The 18,477-nt window shown below is 32.0% G+C and overlaps 1 protein-coding gene across 2 annotated transcripts in view; it reads right to left on the reverse strand.

Annotated features, from left to right (window-relative positions):
• Window positions 1–18,477, reverse strand: part of LOC130450443 (terminal nucleotidyltransferase 5C) — a 183,194-nt gene that overhangs the window by 30,403 nt on the left and 134,314 nt on the right. Inside the window, exon 1 of one of the 2 annotated variants that reach the window (XM_056788819.1) lies at window positions 17,112–17,856. The exons of the other annotated variant lie outside the window; for it this stretch is intronic. Coding sequence (XP_056644797.1) covers window positions 17,112–17,177 — 66 coding nt within the window. The 5' untranslated portion in view covers window positions 17,178–17,856. Of the gene's footprint in view, window positions 1–17,111; window positions 17,857–18,477 lie in introns of those variants that run through there. 2 annotated transcript variants of the gene reach the window in all.

The raw sequence follows: 18,477 nt of genomic DNA on the forward strand, positions 1-18,477 counted from the left end.
TATTTGTTTGGCAACAATCAATATTGAAGGTTTTCACTGAATTTGTAAACACAGAAAAAATTGGTGATCGTTATGTGAACCAAAACTTTTATTTGAAAGTCTTTAACTCAATCAATATAAAGATGAACAAGATAGTACTCTGGATGAGACTTCTCCTTCGTAAAAGTAAAATATTGGGTAGCAGAGTTTACATGAGGTCGTATGACCTGCGAAGACTAGCACCACAGTGGTCGACCAAAGAAGGTGACGACTTCAGGAATGTTGATGAAAATCCATGGTTATGAAACGGTACTAGATGATCGTCAACTTAAAGTGCGCGAACTAGTAGACATAGGCATTTCAAATAGTGGTACATCGCATATTAACTGAAAGGTCATGAGAAAGCTATGCGTGAGATGGGTGCCTCTTTCCTCATAATGGAACTAAAACAGCGTCATATAGATGTTTCCATCTAGTGTTGGCAATGAAATAAAGCCGAATTTTTGCGACGTTTCATAAACATAAATGAAGCGTGTGTCTATCCCTTCACACCCGAAACAAAAAAGCAATCAAAACGATGGACTGAAAAGGGAGAGTCGGCTCTAAAGAAGGCAAAGTCCGTGCCCTCTACAGGCAAGGTCATGGTATCGGTTTTTTGGGATGCGCGTAGGATAATTTTTATTGATTATCTTGAAAAAGGAAATACTATCAACAGCGAGTATTATGCGAACTTATTGCAACGTTTGAGCAAAGAAATCAAGCAAAAGCATCATCAAGACAATGCACCAGCTCCCACATCCTTTATTGCAATGGCCAAAAATTAAATTAAAGTTTAAATTGCTACTTCTAGGACCATCCTCGTATGAGGACAGTAGAATTTATAAAAATAATCTTGTTGAAGTAACAAAATGACATAACAGTTATTGTCCTGTGCACGATAAAACGTTCAAATATTTCATAATTGCTTTGTACTTTATCATATCTACCGTATAATACCAAAACAAATATTAGACAATAAACCAGAATTGTCCTCATAAATTTTTGAACGGCATAAAAAGCTAATTAAAATGTTTTGATTGACACTTTTCGATAACTAAAATTTCAAAAAATACAGCCATACATATAATTTTTGGTTAATTGGGATAAAGACTAGAGACCATAATTACGCAGAATAACTAGAAGAGTGCTCTTGGACGTAGATAAGAGTGAAAATATACCTAGTTGTCCATAATTTAAAAAACTGATTTATGCGACTGATTTTTGATTTTGCAAATGATGTTTTTCTTTTGTAAACCAGATCTTTTTTAACGAATTTTTTCCTTTTTAGAGCTTATATTCAAGCATTTCCAAACCAGACTTAAGTTTTTCACTTTCTCTATGTCTAATTTTGTTAATTCTTCATAAAGTCCCCAAGTACTTGATGTCGTTTATTCAAATAAAACAGATGCTCGACCGGCTCTGCTTTTCTGCCACAATCCCCATTTCTGTAGTCTTGCACCAACTTTACAATGTCCATTTATTACTTCAATATTCTTCTGGTCTGTTTCGTGAGTCCTATAATTTTTTTAATTTTCTCTCCGTTGATCTTTGGACAAATAGCTCTGGATATTTTTTGTGATTCATTGGTTTACTATTGAGCCGTGCTTTTTTCTGATGATTGAGTTTGATTTTTGTGTCAATAGTACCTTTTAACAATTGCATCGGTATTATAACTCTCTCTTCGGCATCCTCGTCCTAATTTCAGCAAACCTACCTGCTTTAGAGTTCTCTTTTACTTCAATGTGTCCAGGTACCCAGCAGAAGTTTAGTAACTGTACCTGGGTACAACTCCTCATAACTTTTTATTTTGTCATTGTGAATGGTTTTCAAGGCTATAAAGCTGTCTATGTAAATTGTTTTCGATTCACCACGTTTTCTGGCAGCCATATCTTTAGAGTAGATTTCCCTGTAAAGTAAATTACATCTAGTTTTCAGTCTGTACAACTTTTTGTTATTCAGTTCCTTGGAAAACCCACCGGCTCCTGTTATATTTTTTATTATAGAGCCATTTGTTAAGACTGAGATTTCTTTATCCCTTATGATGGAATTTCTATCTCATTCTTCTCTTATAAGAATATTCATTCACATTATTTCCTTTAAATCAGTTGTTGTTATCAATTAGTCCGCGTTCTGAGCTAATGCAGCCTTTATCCTTTTACATTCTACACTCGTAGTCCAAAAATCATTCTCATGAGTAATAACTATCATTACTAGTTCATTTAATAATATACTATTTTTGGAAGTTGCACTACAACTAATATTTATCGCATTCAGGTGACAAAATATTGTAATGAAGGTTATGTTCAAAAATGTAAAGTTAACACCGGAAAAACCCAAAAATATAAAGCGCAATTCTCGTATCTCTGTATTCAATAAACTAACATATTTAATAATAATTAGTTTAGCTTTAAAGTACATATATCTTTTTGCAAATAGTAAAACTGTATCATATTTTTCATTTGAAACATAAAAATGTGCCAATGGAAAAGTTTGCGGAAATGTAAACAAATAAATTATTGAGATCATACACTATTGTTATTACAGTGTAATTATTCGAGTTGTAACCATTAAATGAATGGAATATATGATTCACAATGTTTCACAGCGACCTTTATAGGTAGCTACAATTAATTGAAATTATATAGAAAAATTCCATGTTTGTTTTTACCGACAAACACAGGCCTTTTAGAGCCATAGCATAGAAGTGATTCCTTTCCACTCTTTCTTTTTTATTTTTTGTTTAGTTCTGCTTCTCCAAATAGATCCCTTATTTCAACATTTCATCAGCCATAAATATAAAGTTTTTCTTTCCATATATCTAATTTCTATTTCTCTACTTTGTTAAGAATCCACGTTTCACCTCCGTAGCTCAATGTTAGTCTTATTATTGTTTTGTATAGATGTAGCTTCGCTTTTCTCGAGATTTTTTGGTATCTTATTATCGCGTTTAGCGCTTCCAACTGTTTATTTCCCCTCGTCATCCTCGCTTCCAGATTTTCTCCCTCGTCACCGTCGTCCTTGATAACCACCCCAAGATATACATAACTTTGAACTTGTTCTAAGCTCATTGTCTTTTCTTCGTTCAGTGGTATCGACAAACTTCTCATTGCTCTTTTCTTTTGTGGTGTTAACATATCATGATCTTCGTTGACTCGTAGATTCAATGCGTTTCTATGAAGGCTCTGCAGGTTTCTTAAAGCTCGTTTTCCGATTTTGAAAGGATTACTACATCGTCTGCGTATGCCAGTAGTTGCGTTGTTCTAGTTTTTGGTGTCCATATTCTGTTCAAATCTATTTCACGTACTTTCCATTCTAATACTATATTGAACACTTTAGTGGATAAGAGATCTCTCTGTTTTAGTCCTGTGTTGGTCTGGAAACATTTTGATATCCTTTGATTTGCCTTTACCAGCGTGGAAAAAGAGCAATTAAGGAAATGATTAGGTGACTAGGAACATCATAATAGAAAGCACATACTAAAAGAAAGCATCAAAAGTCAGCGGCTGTCTGAGAGATATAGTGTGGAGAAACAAAGCGATAGCTCACAGAGCAAGACCAGAATCTATAAAACGTGTGCGAGATATATGCCTCAGAAACCGAAGACGAGACATCAACAACAAAAAGAATAATGAGAACCACAGAGATGAAAATACTGTGAACTATCAAGGGAGTCGCCTTCAGGGACCGAATAAGGAACAAGCTGAGTTGAGGTATACTTCCAAGATAAGCGGACAACTTGCATAACTTGCAAACAACTGTGAAAAACTCAATTTTGAAGATGCCATTAGGCAAATTCCTTTCCTCCGCCTCTAAACAATTTATAAATAAAAACAATTATTTAGCATCACGCACGTCATAAATATCAAAAGGTATCATGTTTTGCGTTAAAAGAGTTGACTCCAACGCAAATTCAATTTTCGTAGGAATCTGTAGTATCACGTAATATGGTAAAAAAATCTTCATACGAAGAAAATTTTCTTGCAAAATTGGTAACAATGGATCCATGAAATAAAGGATTGGTAATAACGATGTTCACCACCGACGAAAAAATTGAAACAGGTGACATCATGGAAACCATATTTTGAGATGCCGAAGGCGTAAGGTTAGTATATCATTTATAAAAGCTGCATCCGCCAATAGCTACAGAGTTTTCTTTATATTGTTAGCTCGATCCTATTCAATAAATTTCTCCATTTGGTGCCTCTTCTGCCTATTTATATACCAAACTTTCTTATATGTATATTACTTCGGTCTTTCATTTTATCTTTTCCTGATCTTAATATCTTTTTCGAAATTCTATAATAGTTCAGTAAGACGTGTTGATTAAATGATGATTGGTCTTGAAAATGTCATTATTTCTTTATTTGTTTTTCTTCTCCAGACTCCTTCATTACATTGTATTTTTCCAAAAATTTTGCTAAATATTTTTATCACCCAAACTTCCTCTAATTTAGTTGTGACCTTTTTGAAATAATCCATAGTTGGCAGCAGCAGAGCACTGTTGGACGAATAAACTCTAGTTTCTGATATTGATAATGTTTCACCTTTATGGCTCTTGCTGTCTCGCTCCACTTTCCAATTCTTATGTCCACATTTTGAATTTCTAAACTTTTATTTGTAATTATTACACCCAGATATTCAAATTCGGTTACCTCTTCGAGAAACATTATTACGCAAATCCAAAATTGAGTGGTACAAAAAAATGCCGACGGAATAAACGCAAAAGGTTGTAACATTTTGAAGATTCCTTTGTTCACGTATTGTGGAAAAGAAGTCACTTTGTGAGTTTTTGAAGAAATTCATTTGTTATCGACTTCCCACTCTATTCGAGAAATACAATAAAACCTCGAAATTGATTCGAATTCTCCTCTACATATCTGCACAAGTTTCTGGTGATTTTATTCTTTATATTCGATGGTTTTTTTTTATTATTGTAGTCACAAAAGGATTTATTAATATCATTGTGTTTTAAGAAAAGTTTGTATAATAGTTTCCTTGAAAATTCGTATTTTTTATTTACTTGGGAAACAAAAGGAATAGAATAGATTCAGTTTTCTAATATGCTAGACCATAACTCCTTTTTATTCAAATCTGTTCTTCTTACTCGTTCCTTCTTTAGTAATTTCCACCTGTGTTTCCTTCCTCATTTGATTTTTTTCCCGCAGTTTTACAGCTGCCAGGTTAGGAGCTCAACCAAGGATTAAGTTCATACACCAAAAAAAAAAAGAAACCAACCAATACGCCAGAGAATCCAATTGAGGACAGCAACCATCCCGCGTCTCCATAAGTAAGTCCCAGTCTTATTTTTAATATATACTTTGTTTAATTTTTATTCTTACTTGATGGCGTCCAATTTAATATTAAATGTGCACCATCTGAGTACCAGTACTTCCTGAAGAAGAGTCAGCTGCCGGGGAACTATAAGGAATAAGGTGCCATCGGCCGCAATAACTCAGACAATCTCATAATTTAAAAAATATTTGCGTGGTAAATAATAAGTGGTTTTAGAGGTTAAGTAATCTTTTTCTTGATACCCGATAACCTTGATGAGAGAATGAAGTAAATATTTTTTTTCTCATAAGTTAACTGAATGGAAATTCACAAAAATTGTATTCAGTTCCGAGTGCGACAAGCAAAATAAGCAAAAAAATAACGTTTTCAAATGGTTTTTGCGATATAGATTTCAGTACTTAAGAGAAATTGTCAAATAGTGATTTCATTAGCGATCTTTCTTAAAGTAGTTTAATACGGAACTAAAACCAAAGTATATGGATCAAATAGCAATTTAAACTTTTCGCAAAATTAGAATAGTTTTAGGAGAATAATCCTGTAATAATTAAGAAGGGTTTTGAAAATAATATGACTTTTAGTTTCCAAGGATGAAATACAATGCATATAATTTGTCCAAATAAGCAGTTCAACTCGATAAATATTAAAATTGTATCTTATGCATTTTATTTTATCGATATTGTAATAAATCAACATTGCTATTAATGGTATTATCCAGTAGATTTAAGACGGTCCCGTTGAATATAGAATGAGAGCCAGTTCCTACCCGGTAATAATGCTTAGGGGATTACAAGTCTTGACCAACGGAACTTACCAAGATCAGATAATTAAGGTGTGTAATAAATGGCTACATTATCGTTAAAGTATGACCTCTGATATTTATATATGTTATCTAACACATCTCCAGAATCAAAGAGAATCAGAGAGATGGTTGTCTACGCGTGTAAATACAAGGTGTCTCAAAAGAAAGTTGACATTTAAAAAACAAGAGTTTATGAAATGGTTTTTTCAAAAACGACTTTTAAATGTATAACAGTTTGTCCAAATAATATAAAATGGTTTCAACAGAGTCTATTTTTTTGGAAAAGTCTTTTCAAACGTCCATTTTTTTCTAGAAATAGCTTTTACATGTTCCGATTAAAAAAAATGGCCTTTTCCAGTCTAATTTTGCCAGAAATGGCTTTTAAAAGTATGAAAATTCATCAAAAAAATATAATGTGGTTTCTCAGAGTATAATTTTATTAAAATACCTTTTTAAATGTCCATTTTTTGAGAAAATACCTTTTCCATGTCCACATTTTTAATAAAAAATGGCTTTTAAATGTATAAAAATTTGTCAAAATAGTATAAAATAGTTTCTACAGAGTCTATATTGGTCGAAAAACCCTTTTTAAAGGTCCATTTTGTCAAAAATGGCTTTTAAATGTATAAAAGATTGTCAAAATAGCATAAAATGGTCTTTACAGTGTCTAATTTGGTTGAAAAAACCCTTTTAAACTTCCATTTTTTTGTGAAAATAGCTTTTCCATATGCACATTTTTAAAAAATGGTTTTTTTCAGTATAATTTTGTCAAAAACGGTTTTCAAATGCATAAAAATTTGTCAAAATAGAGAGTTTTACAGAGTTTAATTTGGTCGAAAAAACCCTTTCAAACGTCCATTTTTTTGTGAAAATAGCTTTTCCGTGTTCACATTTAAAAAAAGGCTTTTTTCAGTGTAATTTTGCCAAAAACGGCTTTTAAATATAAGAAAATTTGTCAAAATAGCATAAAATGATCTTTACAGAGTCTATTTTGATCGAAAAAAGCCCTTTCAAACAACCATTTTTCTATGAAAATAGCTTTTCCATGCCAATAATTTGAAAAAATGGCTTTTTAAGCCCAATTTTTTCAAAAACGGCTTTTAAATGTATAAAAATTTGTCAAAATAGCATAAAATGGTCTTTACAGTGTCTGAAAAACCCTTTCAAACGTCCATTTGTTTGTGAAAATAGCTTTTCCACGTGCCCATCAAAAAAATGCTTTTTCAATATAATTATGTATCTTTTAAATGTAAAAAACTCGTGGATCGAGGTAGTGCCGGATTAAGATTTAATTGACACGTTGCTAAAATAGTGACGGGGCCTCCTTACGGAATTCGAAAACCCGGAAAAATTAACCAACACAACAAAAAATACAGAATGTTTTCCAAATGATGGGGTCCTCTTGGATCTGGGGCCCGGGGCTAGAGCCTCCCAAGTCCCTAGGTTAATCCGGCCCTGGATCGAAGCTACTAATGGTCAGACGCCTTTTAATTCGTCAATTTGTATGTCATTTTCTTTGCAAATCGTTCGGCAACCGTTCCAGCGAGCTATCGAATAATCAATATCCAGTTAGTTTGAACACATTCATACTGCTTTTCGCAAATATATATATATTACTCCTATATGGAGAGTTTAAATGGGAAGGAATGTCCCACATTCTGTAACAGTTACCTCAATATAACGATAGGCATATGTTAGCATTTCTTGAGCTTATTCCGTACTTTTTGTTCATCTCCAAACAAAATTTAATATTAAAGCGTGGTTCAAGATATATGTTTCACGACAGACGCTGCAAATGCGATCTCGTACGGGACAGACAAGCCGCAGAGAGTTCACATTTATTACTTTTTGTCTCATTACATAGGGGTAGTTGTTGCCATAAATTTTTTTTTCTTAAACAATTATCATTTAAATAATTTATGTGGGGATTAGTTAGTCCTTTTGTTGCCTATTGTTGCCGTTGTATTGTAAAATGAGATCAGAATGATTCCAATACAAGTGACAGTTTTTCTAGAAGTTCGACAACTGTACGAGACCCTTGCCAGTTCAGTAAAAAAATAAATTCATATAATGTAAAAACACGGAATTGAAAAATGGCATAATGAAAATTATAGTTTATAATTATATAAATGTTCTGTAACATGCCATTCGGCTTGTTACGTTTTTCTTTAAACATTTTGAATATTCCTTTGTTCCAGTTTTGCGGCACAGTAGTCACTTTCGGTTTTAGTTTATTTCGGAGTTTAAGAAGAAATTAATTTATCACTTCCCACTCCATTCTAGAAATTCAATAAAACCTCGAAATTGATTCGAATTCTCCTCTACATATCTGCACTTGAATAAAAAGTAAATTTCAATAAATTTGTGGTGGTTTTAATTCTTTATATTCGCTATTCTACAGCTGCCAGATTGGGAGTGTCCAGAACAATCACCAGACTATAAACTCAACCTTAACTGTAACATCTGGGAATCCAGTTGAGAGCTGCAACCATCCCGGATTTCCATAGATAAGTCACAGCCTTATCTTTAATATATCGACAAGTCTGAGTTGTTTTTAATTTATAATTGCTTTTGTTCGTTGTACTCTTTTGGATACGCAGTTAATGCGAATTTATTATTTTAAAAATAAATTTATTTGTTGTTGAAACTTTTTTATTATTCTTAGCAATAAATATTAATTTGAATAATCGTATCCGGGAATAGTTTTAGATTGTTCAATTTTAATTTAATTCCTAAGGTGCTTCCAGCTTCTCCGCATTTTTATTAATTTTTAACGTCGTTCGTTAAAAAGCTGGTGGCGTCCAATTTAATATTAATTGCTCACCCCATCTGAGTACCAGTTTTTATATAGTTTAACCGAGGCCGAATATTACTTCCTGAGGAAGAGTCTCTTGCCGGGAATTTAAGATTGCAGTTCATAATGAATGTGGATATACTCGTACATTGTAAAAATAATCACACAAAAGTGAATCAACAAGCGTCATAATTATCTAATCCTGCGTCATGGAAAATGTTTTTAAAGGTGACGAAATAAGCTATAACCTCATCTAGAATCGAATTTTATAGGGACATAACATTGTAATTCATCACGTTTTAGCTCGATATCTAGTTAGTAAATTACGTACTGGGAAAAGGAAACAGCTTTGTAGTGAAATCAATCGAATGTTAAGTATTATCACCCTTAAATGGAACTCAAGTCAATAAAGAAGATTAATATTAGCTCCCTCATTGAAAATACATATGATATATGACTTGTTATATAGAGAAATGAATGCTCTATTATATATGTTATAGTTGATTGTAATATTCATTGAAAGCAATATTTACCTCACGTTTACTCCCTTGAACATATTTGAATAGATACGAAAAAATTATTAGATAATATAAAATAACGTTTCTTACTAAGAATTTAGTTATGACGACTATTTTGGCACTCAATTCGGTTAGGTTAGGTTAGGTTGGCACTTAACTCGGTTTTCTATTTTTTGCCATTGAAAACAATATGAGAAGTCAAAACAAGCATTGTATAATTAGTTTTATCTATAATCACTTTATAACAAGTACTACTTTATCTACTAGTGGAGCAATCTTGAGTTAACAACATTTTCCTCATTAAGATTATTAACATTAATAGACATTTCTTTCTTTTCTGGATCGTCTAATTTTCTTATTCGTATTATTGTCTCCATAGGCTTAATTAGACTTCTACAAAATATGTTAACTTAATAGAGGTTGACTGTCTGAAAATGGCATTAAATTTATAGAAACAATTACCGATTGAAAATTGTCATTCTGAGTTGGGAATAGAAAATCCACAAAATACAAGTCTGTACGGATGATCATGATCATGATCTAGGCTCTTTTTATGAAGGCCAAGATTATGTAGTAGCACTTAGCCGCGTATGAATAGAAGAACTTGATGCTCAAAGTCATCTGATAAAGTCCAATGTCAGGCGACCGATTTTAAGAGGGCGTTTTTTAATTTTTGTGAAACTGTGTCAATCTTAATAAATATAAAAGGATTATTTAAGAAAATTCCAAACTTATCGATAAAGCTGAGAAATAAGAGATTTTCGATATAATTTTAGCCATTTTGGACGCTTAGTTCAATTTGACAATCGTATGAGTGAATCATTGTGAAGATTTTTCTTGTAATGGAAAAAATTGAGTATCCAGTTGTCATGGAATACTTGTTATCGAAATGCAATACGCTCATGTAAATGAAATAGAGAGACTCTGTACTTTTATGACCGTAAAATTTTAGTTTTTGACTGACGGAGAGCGTTTTGGACGGCTAAAAACTGAAATAATCAAATATATAATCGAAAAAGTTTCCAAACGGTACTGGGCCACCGCCAAGTTAAGGTTAAAGAAGTTGAAGATCAAAGAATTATGTATACGACAGCTACTCGAGCGTTGGGTGCCGCGTTGGCTCAATTTGGATCAAAAGCAATCGAATCAACATTTTCTAGACCTCATGAACGTGATTTAAGCAAAATGAATCGAATTTTTTTTGTCCATGTAATCATGAAACTTGAATCTACCACTATAATCCTAAAGCGGGAATACAGTCAATATAGTTGAAGTATAAACTGTATTTTTAAGAACCCAAATGCTCACAAGCTTCAATTGCAAGCTTTTTAATATATGAAAGTAAATAGAATTGAATTATCATTTAATGTAATCAAGTAGATACAAGTGCATCTTAAATTTTTATTTGATAACAATGGGGAACAAAATTTGTTTAAGCGGTATTAGAAACCGCTTAATAATTAATCCTGGTTGTCCTTTATATTATCAGTACAATTATAAAAAATTTATTTTGAGTCTTTTATTGTATGTATGATAACATTGATAAGTGGATTATATTTTAAAACGAAAAAAAGAGAACGATTCTTCAGTATTTATTAGTTTATTTTCAATATTCATTATATATGGTTTATCCCAAAGAACAAGTTCTAGTTCTTCATCAATGTTTCCTGATGCCTAAATAATTGTGTACTTTATTAACTGTTTCAGTTATAGCCCTACGATTGTTATCTTTATCTATCATCCATTCTGCACTTCTTTGCCTGTTCTATTTATTTTCCTACGATTTTTATCTCTATATTTCAGCTTCTCCTATTCCACGATCCATTTTTTCATCTAGTTTACTGATTTTTTATGAATATCTACATAACTCCACTTGTTAACTGTTTCAGTTATAGCCCTACGTTTGTTATCTCTATCTTTCATCCATTCTAGTTGTTAAATTAGAATTTCTGAAACCGTTGGTGATATTCATACTGAAAACACTATTTACACTACGACTAGTGGTAGTGTAAACAGTGTGTTCAGAACCCTAGCTGTTAACTCTAGTTTTTCATCAAGTTTTCCCAATTATTTAATGGATGTCTACACTTTGTTACATTTTCTAGTTATTTCCCTACGATTTTAATCCCTATTTTCCAGCTTCTCCACTTCCAAGCTCCATTTTTCCCTCTAGATTTCCTGATTTTTCATGAATATTTAGAGAATTCTGAGTATTTAAATAATTCTACTTTGATAACTATTTTAGTAATAGTACTTTGATTGTTATCTCTATCTTTCAAACATTTTAGATGTTAATTCTAGTTTCGTCAAGTTTTCTTCCATTCTTCCATGAAATTCGACACTTCTTCACTTGTTCTCGTTAATTCCTTTCGATTTTTATTTCTATATCCCAGCTTCTCCAATTTCAAGCTCCATTTCTTCGTATAGTTCTCCAGCCTTTTTATAAATATCTAGATAATTCCACTTTGTTAACTGTTTCAGTTATAGCCCTACGTTTGTTATCTTTATCCTTCATCCATTCTAGTTGTTAAATTAGAATTTCTGAAACCGTTGGCGATATTCATACTGAACACACTATTTACACTACTACTACACTATTTATATATTGCTATCTATAGCTTTCAGTCATTCTAGCTATTAATTCCACATCTTCATCAAGTTTTCTTGATTTTTTTATAAATATCTTTACTTTGTTAACTGTTTTATTTATAGCCATCGATTGTTATTTCTATTATACAGTTTTTCCAATTCCAAATTCTATTTCTTTGTTTTCCTGATTATTCTATGTATGTCTACAATTTGTTACCTGTTCTAGTTCTTGCTCTATGATTTTTATCTTATAACTGTTATGTCCAAAGACGGAAAATATATTCATTGTAAAGTTCCTTCAAACTTGATGAACTTGAATGTACGATTATCTCATTTTATTTTCCGTTTTCCGCTAGAACAAATAATAAGAATCTCATCCAGCATCGACGTTTCTGTAGACTCATTTATTTGCTACATCTATTCGCTTCCCTACTACGCTTGGAAACTGTTGCATTCTGTAAATAAATAGTTGATGGATTTTTCTCGTTCTCTCTTTTATTAAATTTTCTGAGGTCAGAACAATTGTTCGTAAAATTATCACGTAGAATAAATAATTATGTTGATAGATAGTCCCGCGAACTTATTAACGGTAAAAGTAATAAAGACATCAATAAATGAGTTAATATTTAGTACCAACTACATCAAAATTGAAGGTGATATTATGGATTAAAATAGAAAACATGTGAGGAAAAGCCTAGCACCTAATGTTCTATAAAATAATCGTATTTTATAAACGATATTATCCAAAACAATTGGAAATTTCGAGAAAAAAGTGGCGAAATATAGTTTTCTCAATTTTTGCTTTCACACTTTCTCAAAAACAAGAAAGAATGAGTAAGTTCCACAGAATAGCACACACAATAAAAGAATCACTAACAGAAGGGAATATACGTTGAACACAGTAGAATTGCAATAACAAAGAAGATTATGAAGGTTTTAACACAATTGTGAGCAGGAATAAATGACAGATTATTACGGAAATAACAAAAATTAAAATTCTTATATAAATATTTTAAACTTATAGAAGAACTAAATAGAAATAAAATTCTGTGTGAAGAATGTAAATAAAGAATATCAATGTGGTTTTACAGAAAATTGAATCAGTTATCAAACAAAAACTTGCTTACCAAGGCTGACCATTCATTTGGTATACAACCAAAGTAAATGTTAATTTGTCTAACAGTTATAATAGCCTCATATACTTCCAAAATAGATAAAACGAAATTTTTAAAATATCTATGTCACGTCAGAAATGTAAGAAAAATAGCTATGAACATTTCAATAGAGAGAGTTAATATTTTATAAAAAAAGATCATTAAAAAAATTATATTTAGCCAAAAACCATATTAAATAAATTATATCTGAAATAACCAACAAAGGATATACTGTGTATTTTTGTACGATCCTGTCGAAGGATGTTACAGTATGATAAGCAGCCATCCCAAAAAAGCAAACTGTATGTTATGATTATGAACAGGATTGTCGCGGCTTTCCACACCTAAACTTATCCTCCATTATATTATTCCAACTAAAAATTAATTTCTACGTCCTTTATTAGTTACTACATAAACTAATTTCAATTTTTTCCATTCTCTAAATTTGAGTAAAACACTATAATCCATTCTACGTTTTTCAACCCAGAAATGATTCACAATTTCAAACTTCCCAGTAGAATTATGAAGATGGTAAATTCGATATAATTAACTATCATTAGAATAGTGAACTAACAATACATAATAATTATCTTCCATGAAATTTTAATGCGTCTGTAGATCAATACGTAGAATTTTGCTTTAGAAGGTCACACACAAAAAAATATCATATTGTTTGTACACATGCATAATACTTTTTTTGTCTGTATCTTCAAATAAGAGGCCTGGTTATTAAATAACGAGTCTGGTTACGAAAAAGCGTTTTATTATAATTCTTTCGTGAGCGCCTTTAGGAGTTCTGACGTTTTTTGCTTAATCGCATCCATCGACTCAAATCGGGTTCCTTTCAAAGCAGATCTTTTTCTAACCTTTCAAGGAAATCTGAGCATGTGTAATTCCTCGTGTGAAATTTTTCAAACCGTTTCTTTTTGCCGTTTACAGGCTTCAGTAAGGTATTTTGGTCACTGTTTCCGGAGTTGAAACATTCACAGAGTTGACCTGGGCGCTGGTCATCTTCAGTGCTTTCTCGGTTATCCCTAAAGCGCTTATACCACTCAAAAACACGCGCACGAGATAGAGATTTGTCCCCATAGGCATCTTGCAACAATTTGTAGCACTCAAAGCGCTATTGCACAAATACTATAATAGTGACGGAAACGTGTTTTGCGACGTGCATAAACAAGATATATAGATACCCAAAGCACTACTCGTTTTTTACCCCATCCCTCTAGGGCTATTTAATAGCCACATCTCGTATACACCAACAATCAAAGATGTTTGTACCCTAAGAAAATCAATCAAAAAGTATGATTTATACGTAATGAACAAAATTGTAAGTACATTACAGTAGTATTACAGTACAGTACAATATTAATAACAACAATGGATCCAATTATGCTCTAAAGTGAAGCATTTGAGGCACTATATGTTACATTGAAAAAAATGAAATGGATTTTTGTTAATAGAACAGTTATTTTTCGATATAAGGACTTGAAAATTAGATATGGTAATGTTGTGATATTTTAATTGATAATAATATTAAAATGTAATCATGCAAAAATTATGTACTAAATCACATTTTGATTTATAAAATGCTATGCCAATGAATACTTGAAACGGAATCATTTAGGTTTACTCTAAATATTTATAATTATCGACTCAATGTTATTAGAAGAAGATCAAAATCGCGTACTACAAGTTGACAGAGTGAATATTTGTTACAATAAGTAGAAAGCATGTACGGATCAAGTGTTCGTAAATAAGGAAATGGATGCGATGATATGTGTTGATTTTCACTAAATATCCTGGAAATCTATACACGCAATGAGTTTGAATAATATTCTATTCTTTGATTGACTATGAAAAATATCAACGCATTCTAAACGCAAACAGATATACCGGGACTAGTTTTAACTCCCTTTCACTTCTCTAGTCTGCTCCAGCCAAATATACTTGCGAATGTTATTTGCACTTACCAAACGGAGCGAAAAAGTTGCTGCAACTGATCCTTTAAACATGACCTTTCGCGATAGCAGTACTTTCTAGACCGATTAAGAGTTAGAAGCTAGAAGCGATGACATTGAACAAGAATATAAGGCAGTTTCTTCAGATGACTGAAAATATTCAAAATCAACATGAAAGAGTTGCAGATATACAAAGCTATGTTTTGGATACACGCTAAAAAACTTGGATAGAATCAAGCTCATCATCGAACTTGACAGTTTCGACTGGTCAATCAACGAGTTTTCACCCGATGATTATGATTTAAATGAAAGCCCTACCTTATGTGACGCTCTACACCAGTTTTTCCTAACATGTCCAGCTTTAACCTTTCTGAATTTCTTATGCCCCCCTCGTATATAACACATATAAAAAATGTAATTGTTTACTAAAGAAACTTAATTTAAAGTAGGTTTAAGAAAGAAATTACTAGGTAATTGTTAACGCAGTACAATAGGTAGTGAGTAAATTTTGAACACATATAATATAAAACTGGAATTCCAATTCCAAATAATTTTAATATTAATTTATTATTTTAATTCCTGATATCCTTATACTTAAATCTTGATAAATAGAGGTTTTATATTAGAATCCAATTTGGTTAGCTTCAGTCTAATGTCTTCACGTTGTGTGATATTTTTTTATCAGTAAATTTATCACAGCTCTAAATAGACAGTGAGCTAAATATAATAATTGAAACGGTAATAATAGTTTTAATTGACTTTTTATTGAATTTTAATAGTTGATTTCTGTTTCCTCACAAAGCTATATCATCCCTCATTTAATATTAAATCAAGTTTCAACTGACTCACAACCACAAACATTACCTGCATCATCCATGTTGATAACTGAATTTGTCTTAAATCAGATAATATTTGATTTGAATCAGCAGATAGAATATTTCAAATGATTGACAATAATAAGAAAAGCGGCATGAGTCACTTCACATTTTTGGAGCCAAGAAACTCAATAAAGGCAGTGAAAACAAAAATATCTTTGCTCTAGCACCGACAGGAGTTTTATTTATTCCTTGATTTAATATATAAGGTTGGAAATTAAGTACTTTCGCATTTTACTGTTAGAGCCTTTACTTTATTTTTGAATAACTCATGTTAGTGCTGTACTGTGTCACGTGATACTGGTGACATTGACGTAACTTTAGAAGAAGATAGAAATATGTAAAGTTTATGGTGCTGATTGTCAGAATTGGTATAAAAAATTCTGTTCTGGAGATTTTTCCCTCAAAGAAGAACAACGTTCTGGTCGGCCTACTGTAATTGATGATGACCAAATCAAAGTCATAATCGAAGAGGATCGTCATATAACTGTTCGAGAGGTTGCGAATTAAGAAGCTTCATATTTGGTACCTCAAAAATTGAAAATGAATTCATTTAACATAGAATCAACATTGGCGATATGCATCTAACCGAAATGAAACCGCCCTTTCGTGAAAAGAATCATCACTGATAATGAAGAATGGGTTCTGTACAGTCCTGAACCAGCACAAACCCCATCAAAATATAATGGATAAAGCGATCAAAGAAAATCAGCCAGTGTTGTCAAATCGGAAATGTTCAGTAACTTGGCAACTCGTGGGAAACTATTGGAGCTTGGTTGGGAGTTGATGCCACATCCCACATACAACCCTGATCAGGTACCATCTGATCAACATTTATTTCGAAGTATACAGAATTATTTGAATGGTCAAACTGTCACAATGACGATGACCTCCAATCGCACCTGGTAAAGTTTGCTGATAGGATCAGAAATTTTATGAGCGCAGAATCATGAAGCTGAAAGAAAGATGGCAAAAGGTCATTCAGCAAAATGGTGAATATATTATAGGTGAGAAAAAAAGTGTTGTATTTTATTCTACGAAACCGAAGTTACTTTGTTGCAAACTATATATTGTGTGAGACTAATTGTGGATATATAAGTTTAAACCTTACCGTTTCCTTCCAAAATTCTTCGTAAGAATCCTCGTAGCTACTTGTGGACTCACTATCACAACTCATTTTTACGAAATAGTTAAAAACACATTTTAAATATTATTGTTAAGTATGCAGATAAAGCGTCACAAGAATGTTCACTTATACAGATATTTTACTGTCTGTTAATATAATAGATTTCTCTTAATTAACATTTTTTAGTTTTTCTAGTATTTAAAATGAAATTTTTCCACTACACTGTTCGCTACAGTTATCAACACTTCCTTAAAACTATTATTATTAACAATCGCTATTTATGTATATTATATTATATTAACACAAAAACTTTTGTTTTCGTTTTTTTTATAATATCTATATAGTTTTTACTACAACAAATTCCACGTTACTCACTTAAACTATTCACATTTAAAACGTAGATATATTAATAACTAGAATTGTTTTCTTATTGCTATAACAATTATTGTTTTAATTATACTAATATTTTTCAAAATAACTTTAATAATTGCATCAACTGGTGCAAATATTATTTGAACCGAATAACCACTTGTTAATTAATACAACGATATTCGTATCGCGGTTAAATATTACCTAAACTATTAAAATAAATTTATCGGTGGCTTCACTCGATGAAACATTGCGCAGTAACAGAGACTAGAAAATTCTCCGTACAATCGTAGATCGTCTAGCGTTGGCGTCGCGGCGAATTCGACTACGGTTCGAGGGTTGTGTTACGACGGCGCTTATTTCGGTGACTGCGAATAGTGGATGGCGCCGTCTACCAGAGTGACGTCACAGCGTCGCGTAGGCGTTTTGAATGAACGACGAAATGCGGGGTTGCGTGGGGGTAAAGTATCACGTCGAGTGATTTGGAGTAGGGTAATACAGGGATGAAGTAGTCTCGCAAATAGTTAAAACTAAACAAAAATGTAAGATGCAACAAATACCTCTACATTAAAATAATAGATTATTAGATTGTGGTAAAATCCTTTGATTAGATTATTGACAAACTTTATACGGGGATATAATGGAGCGAACGGCACGTGTTTCAGAAGCAGTGGTAAAAGAATGAGGCCGCTATCCTTATGTGTAGAGTTTTTTGGGTTCTGTCCAATTTTATTAACAAAAACTCTCCATTTCTTTCTTGTTTTATCTATTTCTGTAGCCTCTTGAGTTTATCTGTTGTAGTTCTTTCTCGATAGTTCTTATCCATGTTCGTACAGGTCTGCCTCTTTTTCTTTTGCATGTTGCATTATAATTTAACGCTTACTTGGTTAAATTTATGTATGATAACCGATTGAATTATTCTTATTTTCCAAAATTCGGCTCCACGCAACGAACAGTCTTAATTGTTTGTTGTTCTCGAATT

Source organism: Diorhabda sublineata, chromosome 11, assembly GCF_026230105.1.
Source record: "Diorhabda sublineata isolate icDioSubl1.1 chromosome 11, icDioSubl1.1, whole genome shotgun sequence".
NCBI lineage: Eukaryota > Metazoa > Arthropoda > Insecta > Coleoptera > Chrysomelidae > Diorhabda > Diorhabda sublineata.